General features: G+C 46.0%; 2 protein-coding genes across 3 annotated transcripts in view; both read left to right on the plus strand.

The window, feature by feature from the left end:
• LOC147030713 (serine/threonine-protein kinase par-1-like) overlaps positions 1–26,131 on the plus strand; it is a 185,800-nt gene that overhangs the window by 122,950 nt on the left and 36,719 nt on the right. The gene's annotated exons all lie outside the window — the stretch shown is intronic.
• Positions 1–26,131, plus strand: part of LOC147030717 (rho guanine nucleotide exchange factor 11-like) — a 32,490-nt gene that overhangs the window by 1,747 nt on the left and 4,612 nt on the right. The window contains exons 5-20 of the mRNA XM_085872045.1: positions 1,174–1,301; positions 2,121–2,255; positions 2,996–3,037; positions 3,271–3,319; positions 9,915–10,046; positions 10,159–10,299; positions 10,540–10,619; positions 10,787–10,909; positions 12,540–12,657; positions 13,140–13,240; positions 14,017–14,094; positions 15,476–15,551; positions 15,766–15,933; positions 16,108–16,195; positions 20,227–20,377; positions 22,753–22,845. Coding sequence (XP_085728171.1) covers positions 1,174–1,301; positions 2,121–2,255; positions 2,996–3,037; positions 3,271–3,319; positions 9,915–10,046; positions 10,159–10,299; positions 10,540–10,619; positions 10,787–10,909; positions 12,540–12,657; positions 13,140–13,240; positions 14,017–14,094; positions 15,476–15,551; positions 15,766–15,933; positions 16,108–16,195; positions 20,227–20,362 — 1,595 coding nt within the window. The 3' untranslated portion in view covers positions 20,363–20,377; positions 22,753–22,845. The remainder of the gene's footprint in view (positions 1–1,173; positions 1,302–2,120; positions 2,256–2,995; positions 3,038–3,270; positions 3,320–9,914; positions 10,047–10,158; positions 10,300–10,539; positions 10,620–10,786; positions 10,910–12,539; positions 12,658–13,139; positions 13,241–14,016; positions 14,095–15,475; positions 15,552–15,765; positions 15,934–16,107; positions 16,196–20,226; positions 20,378–22,752; positions 22,846–26,131) is intronic.

Consider the following 26,131-nt stretch of genomic DNA (forward strand, 5'->3'; position numbering starts at 1 on the left):
CGAGCCCGACTTCACGCTGTGGAAACCAAGCCTCCGTGTGGTGAAGAAGTTGTGACTCATTCGTATCGCATGCAATGGAGCGGTCTTTGGGTCTCTCACCACAGGCAGGTCGATGGTCTTTCAGTCTTCTACCGTTTCTCTGGCAACTCCCCCCCCCCCTTCTCTGTCTGTGATCTGTCCCACCCCCATATTTCATCAGGACATTCGTGCTCTGCCATCAACCCCCTTCTGGTAAAACTACCAAAATCAAGAATCACTGCTCACCTTCACTCTTTCATTCCTCTTTTTTCCTCACCAAGCTGTTCCTCACGAACTCCCACACTCACTTCAATCCAACTCTCCCTTCCATTTCTTCAAAACAGCTGTTGTTCACTCTCATCTCTTATCTTCCCCCATCCAAAACCATGATCTTTTCTACCCCTGTTAATCCACCCCAAACCCACATCCTTCAAATTCCTTGCTTTCCTTCCAGAAAGTCCCTTTTGTGTGAGGACCAGGAAGTCCCTGAAGTGTCCGTCTCTTGTTTACCCCATGTACCCCGCCCCACCTCTCTCCCTTCCACAGATTTCCAAATGTCTCTCTTCCCCACTGTTTCGTGGTTCCCTCTCCCACCCCTCTTGTCTCCAGCTCCCCTTGTTTTTCAATCTTTGTGTTAGCTCGAACACAAACCTCGACATTGTATATTTTAAAAAAGGGTTGACACCAGAAACATCAGTTTCCCCTTGCTTCCAATGGCGGTTACCATCGCTCGATCAATGTCCTGGCGATTCCATGATGGACGTTGTGCTCGGTGTCCCGACTGATTGCATAAGCTTGGAGACATTAAACACCTCTCGGTATCTTTCATGAAGACTTGGCAAGTTATTGACGGCACCCTGAACGAATTACAAATTCCTGCCTTTACCAACTACAATCATGTCAGGCCGAGCCAACCTGTTCCTGAAAGACTCAGACCAATCATGCATCTTTGTCCTTGTCTCCTTGACCTCTTACTCGTGGACATGGTACAGTGGTACACAAACAACTGGTTGGTCAAGAAGTCGAAGAAGAAGACGATGAAACCGACGATATAATTTCCAACATGCACACACATCTGAACACATTGGTATTCTGTCCATTGATCTTTTTCTGTCACAATATCTGTTTGCTGTTGATTTCTCCTCATCTTTGCAGGATTTCCTCTTCGTCAGAGTGAAGAAATAAAGGTTGGTGATGGGTTCAAGAAAGAGTGTGAAGATGATGATGGTGATGACATTAATGAGATTGAGTGCAATGAGGCCAAGTTTGGGGAGCAATCTCCGGTAAGTAAGACTTTGGATTACCTACATATTTATGTGTTATACAAATTATTTCCTCCTCTTTAGTTCTGATGACATTTCTGACAGGAGTTGATGTGATGGTTCGCAGGATGGCCGAGAAGTACACACACTCCCCTCGAAGCAGTCCAACCTGGGTTGGGAAATTATTTTCAGAAGTTTACCGCTGCTGATGCAGAGTCTTTTCACCACCTTACTTAATGTGTTAAATTCGTTAATCGTGCCTGTTTGTGTCCTTCAGGACGTTCTCAACAACAGAAGGTTTCCTGTTTGGAATGATTTTCAATTTTGTTTGACTGCCACATAAGCAGACAGATTAAAACAATTACCTGACACCTCAGTGCAGATGTGGGCTGACAGGATTGCGTGGAAGTCTGCACACTCACCTCGAAGCTGTCTGGCCTGGATTCGCATGCCGACCGAGCTATAAACTGTCTTCCCGATGTTTCACAGGCGTGGTGATTTATCATTGTGTGTGCCGTCCCTCAGATGGACGTTAAACTGGGTGTCCCATCTGCTGGCAATAGTTGGTGTACATGAAAGATCCCACGGTGTCATTCACGATGAGTGGGCAAGCTATAGCTGGCACCCTGGCCAAATTACAAATTCCTGTCCTGACTTCCTGAGCCAGAGTGGCGACTCAACCAGCAATACAGCACAGCAACTGCTTCAGCAACACCGACTGTTTGCATGATAAATGATGATGATGATGATGATGATGATGATGATGATGATGATCATTATTATGATTGAGTTGATGTGACATAATGACTAAACACTCCATGTTTGTGCATTTGTTATCAGGTGCAGGTACCACAAGCCTCGACTCTGTGCACCAAAAAGTACACTCAAAAGTTCGAAGATTGGCAGGTTATCTCCGAAATTGGAGGAGTCTTTGGAACCATCTCCAAAGGAAAGAACATTCACACTGCAGAAGAGGTACAATCTTGTTTTACACAGTACTTGTGTCATCCTTTTACATTATGGGAGCTGGAATACAGCTCGTGGGAGAGTGATAACACAGAACAGAAAGAACACGGTGAACACAGACAGTGGGTTAGAGGGACATGGCAGAGGGACATGAGGAAGAAGAATGATAACAAAGGGATGGGAAGATTCTCCTGCCCATGAATTCACCTCTTTTTCTGTTTTGATGAAAGATACTTTTATTTTAGATACACAGGCCCCACATCATTCACGTCGAAGATTCCATCAAATTTGTAATCACAACGAACAAATGTTGTGCAATTTGGGACAGATGATGACTGTCAGAAATCTCACCAAAAAATATTGGAAAAAACCATTTTGAGGCAAAATTGAGGGGGCTTCTTAATTCCTATCATTGGTTTTCCCCAAATTCTCACATCACTTACCTCCACCCCCTCGACTCCCTCACCCCTTACACTTCATTCTTCAATTTCATTTTTCTTCCTCTTCCAATTCCTGCCACTTAACCAGACTCACTTGTGGTGTGACTACACATATCTGTCTCCCTATTCCACTAAGGTATGTCTTTTATCGATGTAAAGTTGTTCCTTTCTGTCATTTAGCCCCAACATAGACTTCTGTATAAGTAGATGTAATCATTGTATAACCACAACAAACCAATATTGGATATTTACTTGTTTTCCCACAATGTAACTAATGTGGTACAATATGACTCATGTCATCTCTTTCAGGTTCCTTTGAAGAGGGTAAATAAATCGAACTACATTGAAGATGTAAGTTTGTGTGAATATGGAGATAACGGTGTTTAAACTGATGAACAAATCCAATTTCATTTACCTCTGAACTGTTCTGAAAGATGATTGTCTATTGGCGCCTGAGGCTGTGAGTCTCTCTTTTTGTGTGTGACAATTTTGTGGTTTTAGCTTTGGGGCAGGCAAATTAATCTTTATACAGCTTACAAAATGAGTTTGTTCAATTTTCTTCTTTTTTCATTCTTTTTTTGCAGTTCATCACTGAAGCTTTCATCTTGAAGGGTCTTGATCGTACAAACATTCGTAAGTGTGGATTTCACTCAAACTTATCGAATGTTGTCTTATCGCAATAATTCTCATCACTGGTTTGCCTTGCATGGCGTTGGCTTCATGGTGAGGGTGCTGGCTTGGGATCCTAGGGTCCTGAGTTCGAGCCCCATTGGCTGTTTAATTAACACCAGGGGGTTGACTCGGCCTGTCATCCTTCCGAGGTCGGCGAAATGAGCATCAGTGTGCTGGTAATCGGGGCACTGCATCAGCGGCAAAGCCACGCCCCAAACCAATGATGCAACCAGCAGCCAAAAAAAGGCTGCACACGAAGGGAACTGGTTTGCCTTCACCTGTCCACTCTATACGAATTGTGATTGATACATACACTACCCATATAACCACCCCTGTCCCATCCCTTGTTTGGACCATTTATATTCCAGTCTGACCCCCCTCCCCTACCCCATCCACCCATGCTTATTTAATAGATGTACTTATGAGTGTTATCCAGGGAGCTGCCTAAATCTTTGCAGACAAGATCATCGATGGTGAAAGGAGCATATCAAAGCTTACCTGTTGATTACTTGTCAGTGGAAGGGTCACACAAAATCCACTTGAGATGTGTTTGATATTGGACGAGTTTCTTTTGTCATTAATGTGTCCCAGGATCTTGTTTCCCTGCGGTGAGGAATATTTCCTTTGGAAAAATTAAGTCCAGTTGCCAAATGAGCCTCATGACGGAGTATGTGGATAGAGGTAAGGTTTCTGAAGCCATTTGCTGAAACGTGATATTTGTGTCCCTCAAGTTCACCTTTGAGCAGATAAATAATTTAGTAATTTGTAATCATGAATTATGATGTCCTGATTGTTGGGGCCTTTTATATTCTGGTTGAGGCTCATGCTCAACAATATATATATTTGTTTCAGGAACATAAAGAGCAGAAAAGTACTTTAGTTTCATCCTCTCATGCTCAGAGTCTGTTGCCCCCACAACCACATGTATTAAGCTCAACCATGAAGGTTTTTTTTTTGTATACACCGTCGAGGCTCCAATGAAAGCTAAAACACAAAGCACAGCAAGGGGGGCATGAGACAAGAGGGGCGGGAGAGGGAAGGATAAAACAGTGGGGTTCAGAGACATGAGGAGAACTGTGGAAGGGAGAGGGATGGGGTGGGATACACAGGGTAAACAAAATTGACACCACAGGGACTTATAGGTCCTCACATGACAGGAACTTTCAGAAAGGAAAGCAGGGAATTTTGGAGAAGGGTTTGGGGTTGATTAGTGGGGGAAGAAAAGGTCATGGTTTTGGATGGGGGAAAAAAGGGATGGTGGTGAACAGCTGTTTTGAAGACCTGGAGGGAAGAGTGCGGTTGAAGAGAGTGTGGGAATTTGTTCCAAATGTGGAAAAAAGAGGAATGAAAGCATGAAGGTGAGCAGTGATTCTTGATTTTGGTAGTTTTACCAGAAGGGGGGCCAAAGGCCATCCATATCTAGTGCCCATCTGTGTCTGCGGACATACTCCTGCATTTGGGTTTCTTGTTTTCTTAGGAGGTTGGTGGCAGGATTTGCCCTCCAGCCACCATAAAACCCTTCATTCTGCAAAACATAGCACAAAGAAATCTGAAAAACCACTCCGTGGGAGTACCTCCTGTGCAGCTGCCCTTCGCAGGGTTGCTCACCAGATGACGGGATTGGGGCGAAGTCTTTGGGACCCCCTATCTTTGATGATAAGAGGGAAACCACGGGGTAACCTTCCAAGGTCAGATTGTGGTTGTGTGTGTCGGGGTGGTGCTGAGGTGTCGTCCACCAGACGGCGTTCTCCTTGGGTTAACCTGAGGCAGTCTTTGGGTGGGTGCCTGATATGTCCTATCCCGAAGAGAGGATGATCACCTGTCTCTCTTATCATCTGAGCTCAAGCGTTTGGACATCGGTATTGCAGCACTCTGAGGTTCGGAGACCGGATTGCGATGAGATCGTGGCGGGTGGTTACAACTCCTATTGGTCTGGTCACTCTGATGGTTACCATGCCCAAGGAGTTGCTGTAACTGTGTCCAACAAGTGATGACAATGGAGGCTGTAACTGTGTCCAACAAGTGATGACAATGGAGGCAACACCGGTCAACGAGCATATTATAAGACTGAGGATTCATCACTCCTTGAGTGTCATTTCCCTGGTCTCTGCATATTCTCTGACTGAGGCGAGTGATCTCACCGTGAAGCACGCATTCCGTGGTTGATCATTGTCCCAGGTGAGATACTCTTCTGGCATTAGGGGATTTCAATGCATCCATTGAAACTTTTCAGGATGGTTATGAGATATGTGTTGGTCCCCACAGGTCTGGAACTGTGAACAAGAATAGCACGAAGTTCCTTGACTTTGCAACAAGTCATGGACTTAGGATGGCTGGTTCATGGTTTCAGCACCCACAGGCTCATCGCTGGACTTGGTATTCCATTACAGGTGGTGTGGCAAAGGATATTGACCATGAGTTCATTGATGGTCGCTGGAGGATAATCCAGAACTGCAGGGTCTATCAGAGTGCTCAGTTCCTCAATACGGACCACAGGCTTGTTGTGGCAACTCTGAAGTTGCAGGTTAAATCCAGCAGAATGGTACCATCCCAGACTCGGGCTGGATGTTGGCAAGCTCAAGAATGAGAAGGTCGCTAAGTAGTTTGCGAACAGGCTGAGTGGAGATTTGGGATGTCTGAGTGCTTTGGGGAATCCTGAAGAGTTGTGGAGTGCCTTCAAGACCACCGTCCTTAATGTTGCCGTTGGATGTCTTGGAGCTCACCGTCAGGCAAAGAAGAATTTTGTCTCTCAAGGGACACTGGATACCTTTGACTGGAGTCACAGGGCCAGGTTGAATGACAGAGCTGAGCTGTTCAGGGAGTTGAGGTGTAAAACTGTACGTGCAATAAGGGTGGACAAGGAGGCCTATGTGCAAGAAATCTGTGAGGAAGGAGAGCATCACCTGTGGTCAAGTGATTCTCGTCCTGCTTACAGGGGAATTCACGCATTGTGTTCCTCCAAGCCCGTCCCTCGGTGTACTGCAGTTAAAGCGGAGAGCGGTGGGGTCTTGACAGAGGAGTCCAAAGTGAAGGCCCACTGGGCCGGTTACTTTGAGCGGCTGCACCGGACTGATCCAGCAGTTGTCGAGTTGGATGTCATGGGTGTAACTATCCCTATTGCTGACCCTCCAATCAACTGTGGTCAACCTTCGTTTGTGGAAACAGACTGTGGTGAACCGGTTGAAATGGTTAAAGCTCCTGGGATCTGTGGCATCCATGCTGAACTTCTCAAGGCTGGTGCAAATGCTGCACTCATGTCATTGCATGCTGTCCTGTGCTCTGCCTGGAACACAAGCATCATCCCAACTGACTGCAAGAGGGGCCTTGTTGTCCCTCTCTGGACAGGGAAGGGTGATAGCCAAGACTGCAACAAGACTGAGGGGTGATGCCGCTCTCAGTACCGGGCAAGGTCTTTGCTCAGATAATTCTTGATAGGGTTCACCACCATCTGCTTGAGTACCAGCATCCACAGCAGTCAGGCTTTACACCAAAGACGTCAACGATTGACCATATCCTTGCTCTTTGGGTCCTCACCGCACGCAGGCGAGAGTTTCGGCTGGGGCTGCTTGCAGCGAATGTTGATCTCTGTAAAGCGTTTGATTCAGTGAATCAGGATGCCTTCTGGAGGATTCTTGGTCTTCATGGGTGCGACCAAAACTGATCTATCTGATGTCTGAACTCTACTCTGTTACTGAGAGTGCTCAAAGATGTGGTGGTACCATCTCTGACTTATTTCCAGTTGTTACTGAAGTTCGTATGGCCCCCATACTTTTCAGCACTTGTCTGGACTGGCTTCTGGGGAGGATGTCGGAGAGATCAGGTTGCGGTGCATCCTTTGGAAATGTCAAGATCTCTGACCTTTATTTCGCTGATGATGCAGTCATTTTTGCGGAGACTCTAGATATCCTTTTAGGGGCCCTCGAGGTGCTGAATAAGGAGTCGGAGCCACTGGGATGATGGGTTTCTTGGGTCAAAACTAAGATACAGGCTTTCAATGATATCTTGGATGCTGCTGTCCTGTCTTTACCTGTTTTTGATGAGGATGTTGACGTCCTGGAGAGATTCCCTTACCTTGGCAGTGATATTCATGTCTCTGCTGGCTGTGAGTCAGAGGTCAACAGACGTCTGGGTCGGGCCTGGGGAGTCATAGATTCACTGGATCATGGGGTGTGGTGCTGCTGGTACCTGTGCGTGAGGACGAAAGTCTGAGTCTTCAGGTCCTTGGTGCTTCCAGTCTGGCTCTGTGGATGTGAGACTTTGACTCTGACCAGGGATCTGAGACAGAGACTTAATTCCTTTGGTTCCAGGTCACTTCAGAGCATCCTTGGCTCTCACTGGTCAGACCCTGTGTCCATCAAGCGGTTGCTGAAATCGTCAAATGAAATTTGTTACCTGCATCTTCCGTGACCTGGCTCGTTTTCCTAACGCTGATCCTGCTCATCAAATGTTTTTCAGCGAGGGAGCCTCGTGAGTGGAGGAGGCCAATGGGCTGACCACATGCTTCGTGGTTGCAGCAGGATGATCAGCATCTCAAGAAGATGGGGATGGGCCACGCTTCTGCCTGGGGGATGGCCAGACGGAGGCTCTTAGAATACCAGCGGAAAGTGGACGCAGCGACTCGCTGCTCCGGCGCATGCTCCCATACTTGACCTCACCTGACCATAGCACAAAACCGCACACATTTAGCACCTGCTGACCAAATCTACTGCGTACTCATAAAACACAGTGATGCAGTATTCAAAAATATCCCTGTATCTCACAAAGTTGTATTTCTTCCGTTGTATTGCAAAGAAAGTTACTTCTTTGTTCAAGTCAATTCCAGGAATTTTGACTACAAGCACATGAAATGAATAAAACCGGAAGAGTGGGCAACAGAATATATGTATACTAGCGATACCTGTGCACATGCTTGGGATAGCAGTACAACATAGCTGCTAGCAGACGACAGACCGTACACGGGGAATGAAAAAATGCGCATTGTGCAAAATGCAAGTGGTACTATGGAACGCCAAGACTTCCCAAACATTGTCGGCATATCCACTAAGTGCCACAGCAATTTCATAGGAATCGTGTGACGGCGAGCCGAGTTTTTCGTGTGCAAGCTTGGTATTATAATAGAGATAATTAACGCTTTTAGTTTTAATTGTGCAACACAAAATAATTGGGACATTTTCCGCATCATTTAAGGAATAGAAAAATGTGATTGTTATCCATGTTTTCAGTATTAGTCTGAAAATGAGGTTCAATTTGGAGTGTAAAAATTTCGATGACAATTGATCAGTCATCCCTGATACTTCATGAGGAATGTTTGACAAAATCAGTACTTAAATGGATACACTGCATACACAGTCATTCAAATGACAAATCACAGACTTTACAACGACAGAGCACACCACGGATTACAACTTGAACATTTACTGAAATAAAAACCTTTAATTCTGGAATTTTATTGCACCCTGTGCAACCAGGCCTAATGCCGGTGTGGTTTCCCGCCAAAATTTGCTTTCCGTGCAAACATATAAAGTATGTATAATACCCATGAAGCACGACATAGCAATGTGATTGATGATAAAATGAAGGATTACAGGATAAAATAAAACAATCCTGCAGTGGAAATGAGAATAACTCACCGACTTGCTGAGATAACGCACCAATGGAGCAGCTCCGTGAAATGGTGGCCTCAAAGAAACTGCACTGGTTGTTTTTGTTGTTTTTGTTGTTGTAGTTCTTCTTATTATCATTATTCTTCCTCTTCTTCTTCCTCTTCTTCTCTTCCTCTTTTTCTTATTCTATTTCTTCTATGAATTTTGATGGCGCTTTCAGAGCCAGCAGGCTCCATACCATGCACCTGAACGTGATCAAAATCGCATATTATCCCATCGAGTGCAAGGAAATTTAAATGGATTTCCCACACTCCTTCAGGAATTTTAGTGCCACCTTACAGGGTTGTGGATGCTTCTGGTTCATCAGCCTCAATGCTACCGGTAGATCCAACACCTTGATCCCCTTCACTCCTACATTCTGTACCAGATGCCACCGATGTCCCTCATAAATAGGGCAATTTTGGAATATATGATTCAGATATTCGTGTTTCCTTCACGGCTCAGAAAACCCCGAAGGGTGGCAAGCAATTTTATACAGATATGAATTGAGGCGACAGTGCCCGAGTCTTAGCCTACCAAGAGCTACCTGGTCTCTCCAGGAAAGCATGGGAAGTTTAACTGGAGATACCACATCTGGATGCACCATGTAACAGAATCTTCCCTTCGTGCTGGAGTCCCACTGAAATTGCCATTTTTTTCTCAATCTGGCCTTTGGCCAGACTAATAATTTCTGATGGTCCCAGGAGGGATTTGGGTGACATTTTGCAGTTTAAGGGCATGCTTCTTCACAAGATCACAAGCCTCATTTCCACCAATGCTGACATGAGCAGGGATCCACCATCGGTCGACCACCAGATCCGTCCACTTCACAATATTAACCAAATGACAAATTCGCAATGGTAATGCCTTAACCTCACTCACTAGGTCTGACTGTCCCACTCTTTCCGCATTAGGCCAAGAACGTTTACCAGCAATGGCCGAGTCGGGGCAGGGGCTCGATGCTACAAATTGCCAAGACTCTGCCAAAGAGGAATTGCTCAAAAAACGTACTCCTCGTGAGATGACCCGGCAGAAAGTGATCGAAGGTGGTTGTTTCACTTCTGGACAGTTTTCCAAGTTTTGTTGTGCTTTCGTTGACATGCATATGTTTGAGTTTCTGCATCTTGTATTGAGGACAGGAACCTTGCACTCTTGCAGAACTATTTCAAACTGAGGACAAGCATGTACAGAACCTCAAGATTCTGCAGGATGTGTTCCGTACTCACCTGCAGCCTGTACTCACCCCCAGGGAATTGCAGAAAATCTTCCTGAATATCGACCAGATTGTTCCCATACACGGTGACTCACTGCTTGACCAAGAGTCATCTCATACTTTATTTTAGTGGTATCAGTCGTTTTGGCCAAGAATTGAGTTCAAGTCAAAGTTCAAAATGCAGTTTTGTTGAAGTTGAAATTGCTTTGTGGAACAACTCTATGAAGGTCCTGAACATGTTTTTTGAAACAAGCATTGGTGTTTACACGCATGTATTTATTTTTCATGTATCCCCCTGCCCCCCCCCACCGCCCCCCTCGGTGCAGAAACTTTTAACGAGTCCATGAAGAAGATGAGTGAAAAAAACGACGTGGTTTATGAGATTGGGAATCTCGTACTATATTATGTAAGCAGGTTGTTTGTTTCTCACAAATAATTTTCTAATATTCGCTCCCCTGTGTGCACCCACTAACGACTTTACTTTCGACACAATGGCCATTGATGCACATGAGTGATGATCACCCAAACATAGGCAATCATGTGCATGATTTACTCGTCCGTTGTTATGCGCAGTTTTCTGGCGAACAAGGGCAAGCGCTGACCAAGGAAGCATGTGAGTTCTGCAGCATGCAGTCGATGGCTATGGAGATGGTTCATGCCAAGCAGAAGGAGTCTCACTTCCAGCAGCTCATGGCTGTAAGTAACGCAACGCACTGGCAATCGATGTCCTGTACAGTAAAGGGCCATTTTGTGTTTCTGCAAAAGGACTTAAGAGAGTGCATAATTTATTTGGGGAAATGATGATGTCCTCAAATATTTGAGAACAAGAACAAAACCTTTTCAAAGGTAGATAATGTATATATAATATATATATATATATATATATATATATATATATATATATATATATATATATATATATTCTTACAGTCACGAGTTCCGAGTGTTTATGAGAGAGTTAATCCTTGTTTCTCCTCGGAAGAACCAAAGCTGGGGCCACCACTCACAATTAACTTTGTGGTATGGTGGGTTGCTTATCAACCACAAAAGCCAATAAGTTAACCATGAGTTCCAGTGTCCACTGTCTAATTTGCCATTTAACAAGAGGTCACGTGGCCTCCTGACCGGGGAACGTGCCCTTGGCGATGCACCAATCTTGTGTTGGTTAGATCTTCAGGAAGGTGGCCGAGCGTTGACTGCTGGTGCACACCGACTACGACAAGTTAATTTGTTTGGGAATTACCTCCCAGTCTATCTATGTTTGGACAATGCAGGATCAATGCAAGGAAATGACAGGTTGGTTGAAACACACAGACAGAAACCAGCACAGACAGTTTGAAACGTCATCAAGGAATTTATGATTGAGAAAAATAAATAAACTGAAGAACTTTCTATTTCCTTGTGATGTAAATGGATGAATTCAAATCATTCAAAATAATCTCAAACGAATAAAGAATTCAACAAGTAGTTGTAGAAAAATAGACAAAGAGCAGATGCTTGTCACTATGCCCCACTTAACAATTAAGTACAAGACATCCGTACCCAGCAGATCATTCAAGGGGAAAAGAAATCCAGTCTCAGCTAACCAAGACAGAAGTCGTCGTGAGTCCAATAAAATGACCCCAAATGTGTGTGCGTGCCTGGGTCCGCGCCAGCACCATACCTCGCCATGCACCCACCCGCAAATAGGCTCGAACACCAATCAACGTCACTTCGTCACCTCCAGGAACCAGGGGCGCCAAGAATCTAGTACGCAAGAGCCAGGTACCAAGTAGAACCAGCAGTAAAGAGTAAAATGTTATCCCAGAAGAAAGAAAGGGAACCTATTATTAACCCTTCTCCAATGCATCAAAGAGTTAAAATCCAGCTAGACAAGGGAATGGGTCTATTCTGAACATGCATTTATGGAAATAACTGTCTGAGGATGAGGTGTGCATGAGTGTTTCGCTTTGATGAGGTGTGCATGAGGTGTGCATCGGATACGATTCTGAAATCCATCACAATATTTTCTGCAGTTATACATGATTCTGCTTTTCTCTGTTATTATCTTGTCACAGAGAAAATGTCTTTTAAGATATCTGTAAGGTTTTTCTTCGTCATTTATGTTGCTCCATTGATCACTGGTTCAATTTTGACGCTCTTCAGATTCCAGGATCTTTTCATTTCATTTTTCATGTCTTAATATTTGGAACATTTTCTTGAGTTCTGCGTTGTTTTGGCCAAAATCACTGGGAACTACCTGACACTTCAACGAGCAATGGAATTTATTTCTTTTTTTTATACCTAAGTACTATATCCAACCCTGAAATTCTCACGGTGACGACAGGAAGCTCTGAGCAGCCCAAAATGCCGATGTCTGCAGTTCCAAGACTTTATGCTGATGGAGATGCAACGTCTCACAAAGTACCCACTTCTTCTTGAAAATATGCTCAAGTACACGGCAGGTATGTATATTATTGAACGTTTTTAGCTATTTTAATTGGTTCGTGGGATAATAGAAAAGTTCACATTTTATAATCTGACACCAGTCATGTTGTTTGCTGATTTTAACTATCTGGATAAATACCAACGAGCTTTGCCAGTTTTAGACCAAGCCGAAAAGGCTGGAGGTCTGAGGATGCTCTACGCTCTGCAGTCCAATTATTTGTGCCATACATACTGTAAAGAGGTTTGCAAACTGAAAGGAAAACTTTATGCTTGTGTTCACAGTTGCAAATAGCTTTGATGATCAAGTTTGAATTTGTCACTCTCATCTTCTTGGATGAGAGGGATGATTGGCTTTTGAACTTCCTCGTACTGGTGTTGATGTGGAGATTAAAAATACTGATGCAGGCATTCCCTTCTCCTGAGATGAACGTGGGTTTGTTGGGCTTTTGATGCAAGGGTCATTTTGGTCATGTGAGCAATATTCTGAAATCTGTTACAGTTTGTCATCCAGACAAGGATAAGTTGCAGCAGGCTGTGAAGTGTTCTCGCGACATCCTCTTTCACATAAACGAAGCAGTGCGGAAACGGGAATACATTCAGGTGGACCATTTTTTTTCTTTCTTGAAGCACCTGTTAAATCTTGTTTGGCATTTCCTTGTGGTACACTGTTCCTGCCCAATTCCATATCTCGTCGATGCATGACGTCATCGACAGGTGCTGAAGGCAGGCAGTACTCGGTTTTTATTCTGTTTTCTTGTTTGGTTTGTTTGTCTGGCCGATATTTCAGCCATCCTTTGAGTTTGGAAGCTGAAATTTGGAGACAAAAGTGAAGATGTGTTTTGGCAAAAACGCCATTTTTATTTTTTGGTGAATCAATTAATTGTTTTACACTTATTATCGATTTATTAATAACTTATTTATTTTGCTTCTCATCCTGGCAATATCTCGGGCACTTTTTGAGCTCGGATGCTGATATTTGGACATGACAGTGAATTTTTTTTTAATTAATTTATTATTTTTTCGATTAATTACTTTTTCGATTAATTACTTAATTTTCAAAAAGTTACAGATTTGGATGAAATGGTGGTGGTTTAGGTATGCTAATAACCAATTGATTAAGAAATTATATGATTGTTATTTATTTATTTTAATTATTCAATTATTGGACACCACTCCCTCCCAATTCTGACTGCATGTGCTGCAAGGCATCATCGCCGTGAGCCGAAGGCGCACCTGCGATGTCACGCGCTGGAGGATTGTTATTTATTTATTTGGCATGGTGGCAGTGTACTTTGAATATACAGCTCATTCTTGTTTGTTTCTCACTTAAATATTGTTGCCCAAATAACCCTCTTACCTCTCACTATTATCATCAGAAACTGGAGAACTACCAGAAAAAGCTGGACCTGTCAGTCCTTCAGCGCTCAAGTCATCCATTGGACTTGGAGTTCAAGGTATCCAAGCTGTACTTTCCCTTTACAAAATCTATTTTTGTGTTTGAGAGATCTTGGTGAAATTCTGCACTGGCATATGAACATGTTTTTTTTTGTACTTCTTTGATCCTTAGAAGATCAGATTTGGATGACGCTTGTAAGACCCCAATCCTCTATGTCGGTCTCTTTAAAACAGTGCAAGAGTTGCAAGCTCAACGACAGTCCTGTATATCGCACCCCAATCCCCATGTTAACCCAATATAACTTTCAGCAGACTCAAGATGTTATCTTTGGCTCGCACAAATGTCCACCGGGGCAGGCACCATACAATTGTTATAAAATTTTGATTTTAAATTGGTCTGGGATTATTACCAGCCAGGAATTTCCTCAAAGTCAATGTCGACCCACTTGCGATACAAGATGTGATCTTTAAATTCCAGGATTTTCCACTGAGCCAAATGCGACTTTGTTCACGCTCCAAGGAGGGGACCTCCTCCGCATTGGATCTTTTCTACTCGAACACATTTGTACACCGGCACCAGCATGGAATCCTCTGTGAGGCCGTGCTCCATGCCAAAGTTCCAAAATCCTCTCCCAGGGTTTTGTGGAAAACCCAAGCTGAATGGAGTAAGATACTGTGGGAGGAATCCCCAAACTGGTCCCTGTCCTCATGCCTCATGCAGAATTTACAGGTTTTTTTTTCCAGGCAGGGGTGCAGACAGAGTGCATCGGCATTCCCATGAGCCTTCCTGGCTCTACGGGCCACAATTACATTACACGGCTGCAATACAACCACCTTGCAATCTGATCGTTGGGTTCCTTGAACCGTCACAGCCATTACAGGGAGAAATTGTCCGTTATAACCAAACATTTCTGGGAAATCGCATTGCCAATGACTCATTGCGAGTAACCCAATAATTTTGCTCTGGTCTACTCATGGCCAAACTGTCATATGCCAACACTCTTTCGACGCCTCTCCCCGCCCCCACCCCTGCCCCTTTGCTGGAGACAAAACTGCACTCAATCCTTCCTGGCTTGCTTCCGTGTCCAGGGTAAAGGTCCCGTCAGCGGTAGAATGAGCTAAAACGGTTGCGGATGTCAAACACCGCTTTGTTTTGAGGATGGCATTGTTGCATCCCTTGGGTCAATTCCTGCTGATTTCTTGAGACTCCATCTGGGGTCGGTCCAGCTGGAGATTTTTGTCTCTCACCCACAGAAGGTTTATTAACCTCTAATCATTCTCGAGTTTTGAAATGACCGCTGCGTTTGATATGCTTCCTTAATTCCTATACTTCATTGAAGTCTTGGTCTTCTGTGACTCCGCAGTCGGTATAAAACATCCATTCATCCTTTGTGTGTGTGTGTGCTTTATAACGATGGGTCATTGATCTCTCATCTCCAGAACCTTGACCTGACACAGCGGAATATGATCCATGAGGGGCAGCTTTTGTGGAAGGTGAACAAGAAGACGACCTTTGGTGAGTTGAGGACTCACTTGGTTACGGAAAGAAAACTTTAATTTCACAGCACCCTGAGTAAAGTTGATTCAGTCTGTTTGCACGGGTGTTGAAGACTCAATCGCACACCGAAGAAAGAAGGGTGAAGCCATTTCTACACTATAGAGCCTCATGCATTCTCCTTCTTTCTCAGAAAGATTGCCTGCACTTGCATGACACGATCGTTTGTTCCCAGAACTGCACGTTTTGCTGCTCGAAGACATTTTGGTGCTGATGCAGAAACACAAGGAACGGCTTTTGCTTCGCTGTGACAGCAACAGATTTGCCAGTGCAAAGGATGCCAAGCAGACGTTCAGCCCAGTCATCAAGCTCGACTCGGTGCTGATCAGGCCTGTCGCAAGTGGTCTGTGTCACCTTTCTTACCACAGTTTTCTGTCTCGTCACGTCATATTTCATGATTCCCTTCACCCTCTCTCCTGATTCACAAATGCATTGAGTTCTCTGTCGAGACTAATTTAAATCTCTTTGCTCTATCATGCAAATAGTTTCATTTGATTGTCCAATTTTCTTGCCACAGATGCAAGGGCATTCTTTGTTATCACAACATCCCCATTGGGGCCACAAATTCATGAACTCATCGCTGCCAGCACAAAGAATAAGGACACGTGAGTGCACACAATGTTTTCTTTCTCGTTCTTGTGGAGATATTTCTTGGAAAAGATTGAATGTGTGTTTGGGTGTTTGTTATCATATTTGCCATCCTTTTGAGAAAACATCGCAAAAGTTGAATTCACAAAATATATTGTTGCGGACCCGGAGTCAGGCGAGAAGACCACGAAGGGGGGCCGATACCTTGGGTTCCCACCAGATTCTCCGGAATTGCAGGCCTTCACACACGGATAACACCGTGACGCGGCGGGTCGCTAGCTGACCGTGAACGCCAATAACCAAATCACGTGACTGAGGGTCCTCCGTCTAATGGAACCGGTTACATTCAATGGTCACTTGATCTAATTATCGCTGGACACGCCCTCGGTACGCCTTGTTCAAACCGGTTCACCTTACCGGATCAGAGGCAGTCGAGCATACCTGCCAAGGATGTACCGGTGAGAAAAACAAATTGTTGGGGGACAACATCCCAGTTCTGCTGGGATACGGACCATGCTGGACCATTGAAGGAAAAGACAGAAACGAGCTGGGAACATTTATATCCAAAGAATTTATTTACAATCATGCGAGGAAAGGTATGTGGCACAGTAAATGGGTTTTGTTGTTATGTACAGCAGGGATAGCAAGGAATTCGTAGGGAACGACAAAAGGCAAGCAATTTACAAAAGCAGACACAGAACAGACTTGTCCCGTGATATCTTCTACAATCTTAACTTATGCCATGACAGGTGCCATCACATACACACACACACACACACACACACACACACACACACACACACACACACACACACACACACACACACACACACACACACACACACACATACACACACACACATGCACGCACACACACAGAAGATTTGTTAGCCAGAGAGAAGGAGAGTAGATGAGAATTAACGGCCTCTCAATACCTGGCACGGTCGACCGATTAACACAGGCCTGGCTTACGACACCATTCTTGGGGCGATGGACGAATGCCAGCTAGCAGCCATTTGCTGGAACAATGAAACGTAAATGGGCAACCATCACCTCTCTTTTCAGCAGGACACGAACAACAGCCAGTTAGTGTCCACAGAGCTGCTGAACTGGGTGTCGATCCCGATGGAAAAATGTGGATGCCTGAGGTAAATGATCCAAGACCACAGCCATGTTTGAGTCAGAATAAAGTGTTCAGGAAAAGCCCGTGAGGTGTTTAATGACTCACATGTCCTGTGAGTCCAGTGTTAAAATGACAACCCAAATAAAATGTGTAAACAAGTCGTCGATTTCCAAGCCAATGTGTTTTGACGTAAAGAGAATAGAATGAGTCTCCGTTGGGCCGACGGTAATCTATCGCATGCACGAACGCTGAATATTGCTCATGCAGAAAATTAAAACTGATGTAAAATCATACGTCATGAACGTGTCGTAAAGAGGAAAAGGTTATCCCATAAGAAAGAAATGAAATCTGTTCTCTACCCTTCTGCAACGCATCAAAGAGTGAGAATCCCACCAGACAAGGGGATGGGTCGATTCTGAACCTGCATTTATGGAAATATCTGTCTGAGTACCCGGATGTTGTGTGCATTACTTGGATCCGATTCTGAAATCCACAACAATATCTTGTCGCGTGGGTGGCCGGTTCAGGTTTAACCCCCGACCCAATTTTGTGGTGACGGGCGGTTAACAGCCCCCGGATGGCTGAACTTCTCCCTTGGAGGCCCACAGCTGAAACTCGGACATGAATGCGTGCATGCCGGAAAAGGGCGCAATGGCGGAGGGGCAGAGGACCACAGCACGGGGGGTGGGGGAGGGGGGTGGATTATACTCGAACCCCACAAAAAATACATGGATACAGTTTGTCAAAATGAGCACATTTAAAGAAAATAGGCAAATATTTACAAAGGACAACAATTCAAAAGGTAATGATAATAACGTGAAGTAAATAAATCCTAAAGTTGAGGCACCTCTTTACCTGGACTTAAATACAAAGGAGAGCAAAATAAAACGTAAACCCTTCCTTTATTCTTGTCGCGAGCTTGGCCCACAGCTGTCTTTGTGGAATTTGGAATTGAGGCCCTTCCACCAGCACGTGCACACGCGCGCAAAATGGCGCCAAGTCGCTTCTCTCGCAGCAGGACAAACGTATGTCAATCAATCCACGAGTGCCACTCAACACCAAGGCTCAGAGACCCAGTGCAGCTACTTCATGCATCGATCGTCGTCACCGACCTCAACTTGACAAACACGAGGATCGTGGTCCATTTTTCACAACTCAACCAAGAGCCAAAGGCCAGCATCTTGCTTCACCATGGGAGCCAGATCGCCTCAACACGAGGACAAGAACCGTGCCCCACTTTTTGTGCGTCGAGGGAAAGGCAGCCTTAAAGCCCTGTTCTTACAGGCCATCTCCTAACTCCATCCATTTTGAACTTCTTTTTTTTTGTGTTCCTTCCCTCAACTCAACTCTGCCTCGTGCGTGCGCTTAACCTGAACTCCACTCTCCTTCAATGTGCAACCAACCCCACTTTTTCGACGTCACACCGAATCATCCTTCGTCTCTGGGGCATGGCTTGCTCGCACGAAACCCGGGAAGGCAAGGCTTCTGCCTGCTCGGCGAGCTTCTGACATCACGCCCATCAATCATCAGCCTCGGGGGCGTGAGTTTGCGTGCCATCACCCTGGGAGGTGGGGCTTCTGCCTGCTCGGCACGTTTGCTTGTTTCCCATCATGGTTTTGGTCATAAAAAATATCAGGAAAGGTCACAGGAGGACAACTATATACTGGGGAAGCTTATTCTTAAACCCTAGCTAATTAACACCTTCCCATTAACCCCACCTTTCTCGGCTTCACGCTGTGACAACCAACGCATTTGGATCATTGGTATCTCCCATGGTGAGGCTGAGTCTTTGGGCCTCTCTCTGAGGCTGAGTCTCACTCTCTCACCACAGGCAGGTTGGTGGTCTTTCTGTCTTCTACCGTCACCTCTCCGGTCTCACTCCACCCCGCACTCTGTCTGTAATAGGTTCCACCCCCCCCCCACCATATTTCCGCCGGGCGCTCAAGTTCTGGTAGAACCACCAAAATCGCAAATCACTCCTCACCTTCACTCTTTCATTCCTCTTTTTCCCCGCCTTTGGAATAAACTCCCACACACTTTCAATCCCATTCTTCCCTCAAGGTCTTCAAAACAGCTGTTCACCCCCACCTCTTCTCTTCCAGCATCCAAAACCACAATCTTTTCCACCCCCATTAATCCACCCGAAACCCGCCACCTTCAAATTCTGTGCCTTCCTTCCTGAAAGTCTCTGTGGTGTCCATCTTGTCTTCCCCATGTTCCCCTCCCCATCTCTCTCCCTTCCACAGATCTCTGAATGTCTCTGTTCCCCACTGTTTGTCCTTCCCTCTCCTGCCCCTCTTGCCTCCTGTCCCAATTGTTGTGCATTGTGTGTTCGTTCTCCTTCGAGCTTCGACAATGTATATAAGAAAGAAAACACGACACCACCCCCCCCCCCCGTTTGGTGACACTTGACACTGAAGCTCACAGTTTCCCTACTTAATTACATTGACATGTGTCCCACACGTCCACGGACCAAACAACCCAATTAAATCCTGAATTCTCCATTAAATTCTTCCATCGACCTCACAACCGAAACAATATATAATGATAAAAAAGATGATTTTTCTCGGACGTTTTACGAGTTTATCTTTGTTTAAAATACATTTATCACAAGTATCCACCTCCCACTTATAATACTTAGTCTTTGCTTCTCATAAAGAAATGAAAATCTCAGAGGGTTTATTTTCATCGGTTAATTTTCAGTTAAAACATGAAATGGAGAGGAAATCAAAGAGTTTTCAAATAAATTCAACCAATAATTTTCACAGAAAGATGTGTTTTCTGATCCAATTGTTGTTGAATATTCATCGATGGCCCAACTCATTTGGTTTACATTAGGTTCAGACAATTTAAAAATGTAAAAGATTTCAATGAGCACAGAATCGACTTCTGTTTTTTGGGAAGATCCATTTTTTGTGTTTGCAGCTGGATGCACTTCCTGGAGGAAGCTTGCAAGAAGCAAAAGCTACATGGCTGCTCCGACCACTTCTCGAAGTTGCAGGGCCCACCATGTCTGCATCGCAATGAAAAAAAAGTCATGAAGATCATGTTTTCAAACTGAAAATGTCACTTCCAGGTATTGCCCACAGCTTCACTCCCCTGACATTTTATCATTGCACCTTTTTCTACTCCCGTTTCCAGTGCACCACTCCGTTTCTTGCTGCGGTCACATTTACCTTTGAATTTTCTTCACAGCTTCGGACAAAATGGAAGTTGTTCATCGGTTGGTTGTATTGTAAATTGAGCAGCGCTGTGGCCAGCAATACCTGTCAACACAGCTTAGATTGAGGCCATGCTTGCCCCATGTGATCAATTCACATCCTCGATATACATCTCAAGATTTAATTGTATACTGCCACACCACATGACCCATGTCTTCATCATTTTCACACTGTGTGCACCCTGGGTATCGGATGATATGTTTAAAGTTTGACATAGTGAGGTTAAGCGGTTTCTTCCATGAGCCGAGACCATGTATTTATGCACATATATTGTTGTTGTTGTTGTTGTTGTTGTTGTATGCAAAACGGCATGCCTCAAGGCAATGGTGCCCTACAAACAGTGATCTCTGATTCATACTCTTACCTGCACTCCAACCCTTTCCTTTTTGCCATAGTACATGACAAGCATACATGCACACACGCCATTCAATGGGAAAATTGTTAAAAAGCACGCCGCGATGCCTTCCGTGGCTCGGATCATCCCCATCCCTGCTGCACACTAAATAACCCACACACGAGAATTCGCGTGCCATTATTTAATTTAAATCTGCATGCCAATTCCCAACTGGCACCGCACCTAACTCCACAACTCACTCATCAAATCTCACCACTTTGACCACAAACGCCTCCCGCACATAGGAAAAATATTCCCACTCTCCCTCATACCTCTGCATCACCACAATTCACCACTCTATTTTGAGGAGCACCATGCGTCAGAGTGTGCATGGTACCGCGCGATGCTCAACAATGCAAGAGACGCCAATAGCTCCACCGCGTCTCACCGGAAACGTCCCAGGTGAGCATCCGGAATTGATACAGCCCTCATCCAGTCGTCACACCACGGCAAGACCGAGAGCAATGAGGAGGGGTTCGGGTCCTGAGTGTGAATCAGAAGGGTGATCCGAGAGTTTGGTTCGGATCCCGGGTGTGCATTTTGACTCGTGAAGGAGCCCGTGGGTGGCAAAGAAAGCCCGCTGCCATCCGACATTCAGACTGCACTTGGTGCACATTCAGGGCCGGGATGCCGGCTTGGGGAGCATGCCCCATGATCAGTCATGGGCTTCGAGCCATGCCGGTGCTGGGAGGCATCTGAGCCGGTTTCTGGTCCCAGAGCCAAGCAGGGCATGGCTAGGGCCGCTGTGGCCCAACAGAAGTGCAGGATTTGGCCCACAGTGCGTCGCTTTCCGTTCCTCACCCCACCCTTCACCTAGGGCTTATAAAAAGGGTAGCGTGGAGTCATTCGAGCCTCTTCTTCAGAACATTATTTGTGTCCGATTGCCGTCCAGAATGCGCTTCTTCTTGGAGAGCTTCTTCTTCCTCGAGAACCTGATCCGAGGTGACTGCCATCCTTTGACACTCCCTGCCTTGCTGTCGAAGTCCCACCACCCCTGCGCAGCCAGACGAACCAGTGCGGAGCGCACGTTGCCTTGAGCCCCGGCGAATAAATAAGCAGGATATAATGCGCCATATCACAAGGTGGGAACGCTCAGGCAGAGCATCCCAAAGAGGTTCATGCTTCACATACAGACTGTTAAACGGTTAGGTTCGGGATCTTTCTCCTCATACATCTGTTCTGCTCTCTCTGTCCACCCCTCTATCCTGTCTTCTGTGGATGCACAAAGAAGAACATTACTGACTCGCAATCCCATTTTCCTCTGGCACGACACCGTAACACTAATGTCGCCTACATCGCACCTCCTCACTCCCACACTGGACACACCAATATATTTCCAACGACCCCTCCCGAAGCGTCATGGTCCACGTTGGTCAGCCGACCATGCCAGGTATTTGGAGGGTGCTCAACCTCACCCTTCTCTTTCGATCTTTGCTCTCTCACTCTGTGTGTGTGTGTGTGTGTGTGTGTGTGTGTGTGTGTGTGTGTGTGTGTGTGTGTGTGTGTGTGTGTGTGTGTGTGTGTGTGTGTGTGTGTGTGTGTGTGTGTGTGTGTGTGTGTGTGTGTGTGTGTGTGTGTGTGTGTGTGTGTGTGTGTGTGTGTTTGATGGCGCCTGTCCAAGATGAAGTAAGATTGTAGAAGATAGTCGGGATAATCTTGCTCTGTCTTTTAAAAGTTGCCTTTTGCCACACCCCACAAATTCCTTGCTATCCCCTGCTGTACATAAAAAATAAACCCCATTCTCTGTGCCACATACTTTTCCTCGCTCGATTGTAAATACATGTGTTATAGAGAAATGTTCCCAGCTCGTTTTCCTGTTTTCTTTCATTGGTCCAGCATGGCCTGCACCCGAGCTTCGCTGTTATTCCCCAACGATCTGTTTCCTTGCCGGTACATGCTGGGCAGTTCCGCTCGACTGAATCTGATCTGGTAAGATGATCCGGTTTGAGCAAGTGTGTACTGAGGGTGTGTTCTCCAGTAATTACATTAAGGTAACGGTATTAATTAGACGGAGGAGCCCAATACAAGTCATGTGGTCGACTTATTGGCATTTGTGGTCGATTCACGACCCACCAATTCACAGTTATTCTTTTGTGATGGCCTGCGATTCCGGAGAGCCTTGTGGGAACACCCCGACCCCGGGTCTGCAACAATATATATATATATATATATATATATATATATATATATATATATATATATATATATATATATATATATATATATATATATATATATCTTCTTCTTCTTCTTTCGGCTGCTCCGGATAGGGGTCGCCACAGCGGATCATCCATATGATCCGCATAGTGATTTGGCACATGTTTTATGCCGGATGCCCTTCCTGACGCAACCCTGGTCGCCTCTTACAACAGAGGGATATATATATATATATATATATATATATATATATATATATATATATATATATATATATATATATATATATATATATATATATATATATATATATTGTTACGGATTCGCGCCCGCCGGCGTGCTGACGGCCACGTAACTCGAATCGCGGCACGTCGCCCACCGGACGGACAATCCAGTCGTGACCCTCTCGGACTAACGCCGGGAACCAGTCACGGGTGGACCTTTCGGTCTCACCGCGATCGAGCCAATCAGCCCCCGCGTGGGATAGGGTTGCTCGCCAAATTCGACCTACCTAAGTACCCACGCGGAGGGTAGACCGGGCGATCGCACCTCGCCGCAGGTCGACTTCGGACACGGGCCACTTAAGCGACCCGTTCCGTACTATCAGAATAACCGAGCGGTGTTATCGTCGACCTCGACGGTTCGATTAATTATCGGGCGTATTCAGCCCACTACCAACCCTTTACGTGAAGCAAGATGAGGATTCAATGGGAAAAATGACGAAGCGAAGCGGGAAACAGTTCAACACAAAGCACATTTATTCGCGGCACACGGGAAGCACACGTATACAATTCCACCAAAAGCACACAGAAAAGAAAAACACAATTCCATTTACACAAAAAGCAAATATAAAAGCGAAAACACAATGCAGAGCTAATACCGACTACCGAGCACACGGCAACACTTATACAATTTTACTTCACAGACGGCGCCGACAACACATACCCAAAACCAAGGAAAAGAAATACCCTCAAGGATGAGGCGGGCCTGAGGCCGAGACCGGGTCGGCCTACCCGTCTGGTGATGAGACGAGGAGCGGCGATGGCGCCTCAACTCCGCGGGCCCCGCGGACAGTGTCTGGTAGGGGGTGGGAAAGGGGCCCCCTTGGTCGCACTATCTCAGCGCGGGGGGAAACAGGAGGGGGTTGCTGATGCTCGGGGTATAGAGGATTTTTATTGTCCCGCGACGAGCGTCTCCACCTTGGCCAGGTCGCGCTGTCGGCCTCCCTCGGGTGCAGCTCCCTGCACGACGCGGGCACCCCCTCGTCTGCCCTCGCCGCCTCTCCACAGCTCCGTCCCCTCCGTTCCGACTCCAACGCACACGACGACCAGCTCCTTCTCGCCAACTCCACCGCCCGCGAAGTCTTAACTCTCTGATCTCGACTCTCCTACTCTCTTCCTCTCCTACTCTGGACTCACGAACACGGTCCTTTTATCAGCCCCGTAGTTTCGCCCTCTCATCCTTGACCCCCTCCCTTCGACCTTTCACCTCGCTCCCCATTGGCCCGAGACAAAGTGGGCGTGAATGCTTTTTGATCCATAAATTTGCATATATCGATCGCCCTGGGGGCGGGGCCAATTCGCCCCTCGCTCACCGATTGGACGGCAAAAAGTGGGCGTGTGTCGTTTTAGATCCGTTTTTGAAGCACAAAATCCGTGATTTTGTACACGCTGTTCGGCGCGCGCCCTGCACGAGTCCAACACCGGTACCCACAGGCGGCGCAAGAACGGTGGCGATGCGACGGTTGCGAGGTGTGACGTGAAGGTCGTGGCGGTTGTGGTGAAGCGGCGTTGTGGTTGGTGGTTGATGTTGTGGTTGTGGTGGTAATCATGGCGGTTGGTCCAAAATAAAGATAGCAAAAGAAAAACGGCTATCCTGAAGAGTCGCAGCACGCATAAATGACATGTATTCCCACTAGACAACGGGTTCGGGCCTAACTACACATGTACTTACCGAGATACCTCACCTAAGGGACCTGAATGGTGGTTTGCGACTTTGGTAACCACAACAATATATATATATATATATATATATATATATATATATATATATATATATATATATATATATATATATATATATATATATTGTTGCAAATTCGCGCCCGCCGGCGTGTGAACGACCACGTAACTCGAATCGCGACACGTCGCCCACCAGACGGACAATTTCGTCGTGACCCTCTCGGAACAACGCCGGGAGCTAGTCACGGGTGGGGGTTTAACCTCACCACGATCGTGCCAATTGCCCACCCGCGCAGGATAGGGTTGCTCGCCCAATTCGATCTACCTAAGTACCTGCGTGAATGGTCGACCGGGCGATCGTACCACGCCACAGGCCGACTCTGGACACGAACCACTGAAGTGGTCCGTTCCGTGCTACAGTGATAACCGAGTGGTGTTATCATCTGCCTTGACGGTTCCGATTAATTACCGGGATGTTGCACCCACTACGAACCCCTTACGTGAAGCAGGATGGAGATTCAATAGAGAAAAGAAGAAGCGAAACGGGCACAGTTCAACAAACAAGCATTTTATGACACGACACATGGAAAGCACGTATATACAGCCATACAAAAATGCACAAAAAGCAAATGTAAGAAAAGCAGTTAAAACCGACGATACGCGTACACACGGCAACACTTACACAGTTTTACTTCACAGACGGCGCCAACACACATTTACACAAAAGCAAAAGAAGGAAGCCACCCTCACAGACAAGGAGGCAGACTGGCCCGTAGGCCAAATGTGTACGGGACCTCGAGGAGCGGCCAGGTCTGCGAGACCGGGGAGGTCTTACCCGCATCCTCATGACGGGCTAGCCGCAAAGTGTCCGCGCTGCTGTACCCCGACTCCGTGCCCCTGGCATGCTCGTTGGCACCACGTTTGGGGTGGGGGAGCAACGGGGCCCCCTTTGCACTATCTCAGCGCGGGGGAAGGGAAATTGTTGATGCCCTGGGGGACGGGAGTGGCTGGCTGGCTTGGGTCCCGTGACGAGACGAGCGATCCCCCACACCGCAACCTCTTCGCCGACCGCCGTCCTTCTTGCCTCAGACCTGAGC

The sequence above is a fragment of the Eptatretus burgeri genome, chromosome 3, assembly GCF_056783735.1.
Source record: "Eptatretus burgeri isolate ZD-2024b chromosome 3, Ebu_testis_v1, whole genome shotgun sequence".
Classification (NCBI taxonomy): Eukaryota; Metazoa; Chordata; class Myxini; order Myxiniformes; family Myxinidae; genus Eptatretus; species Eptatretus burgeri.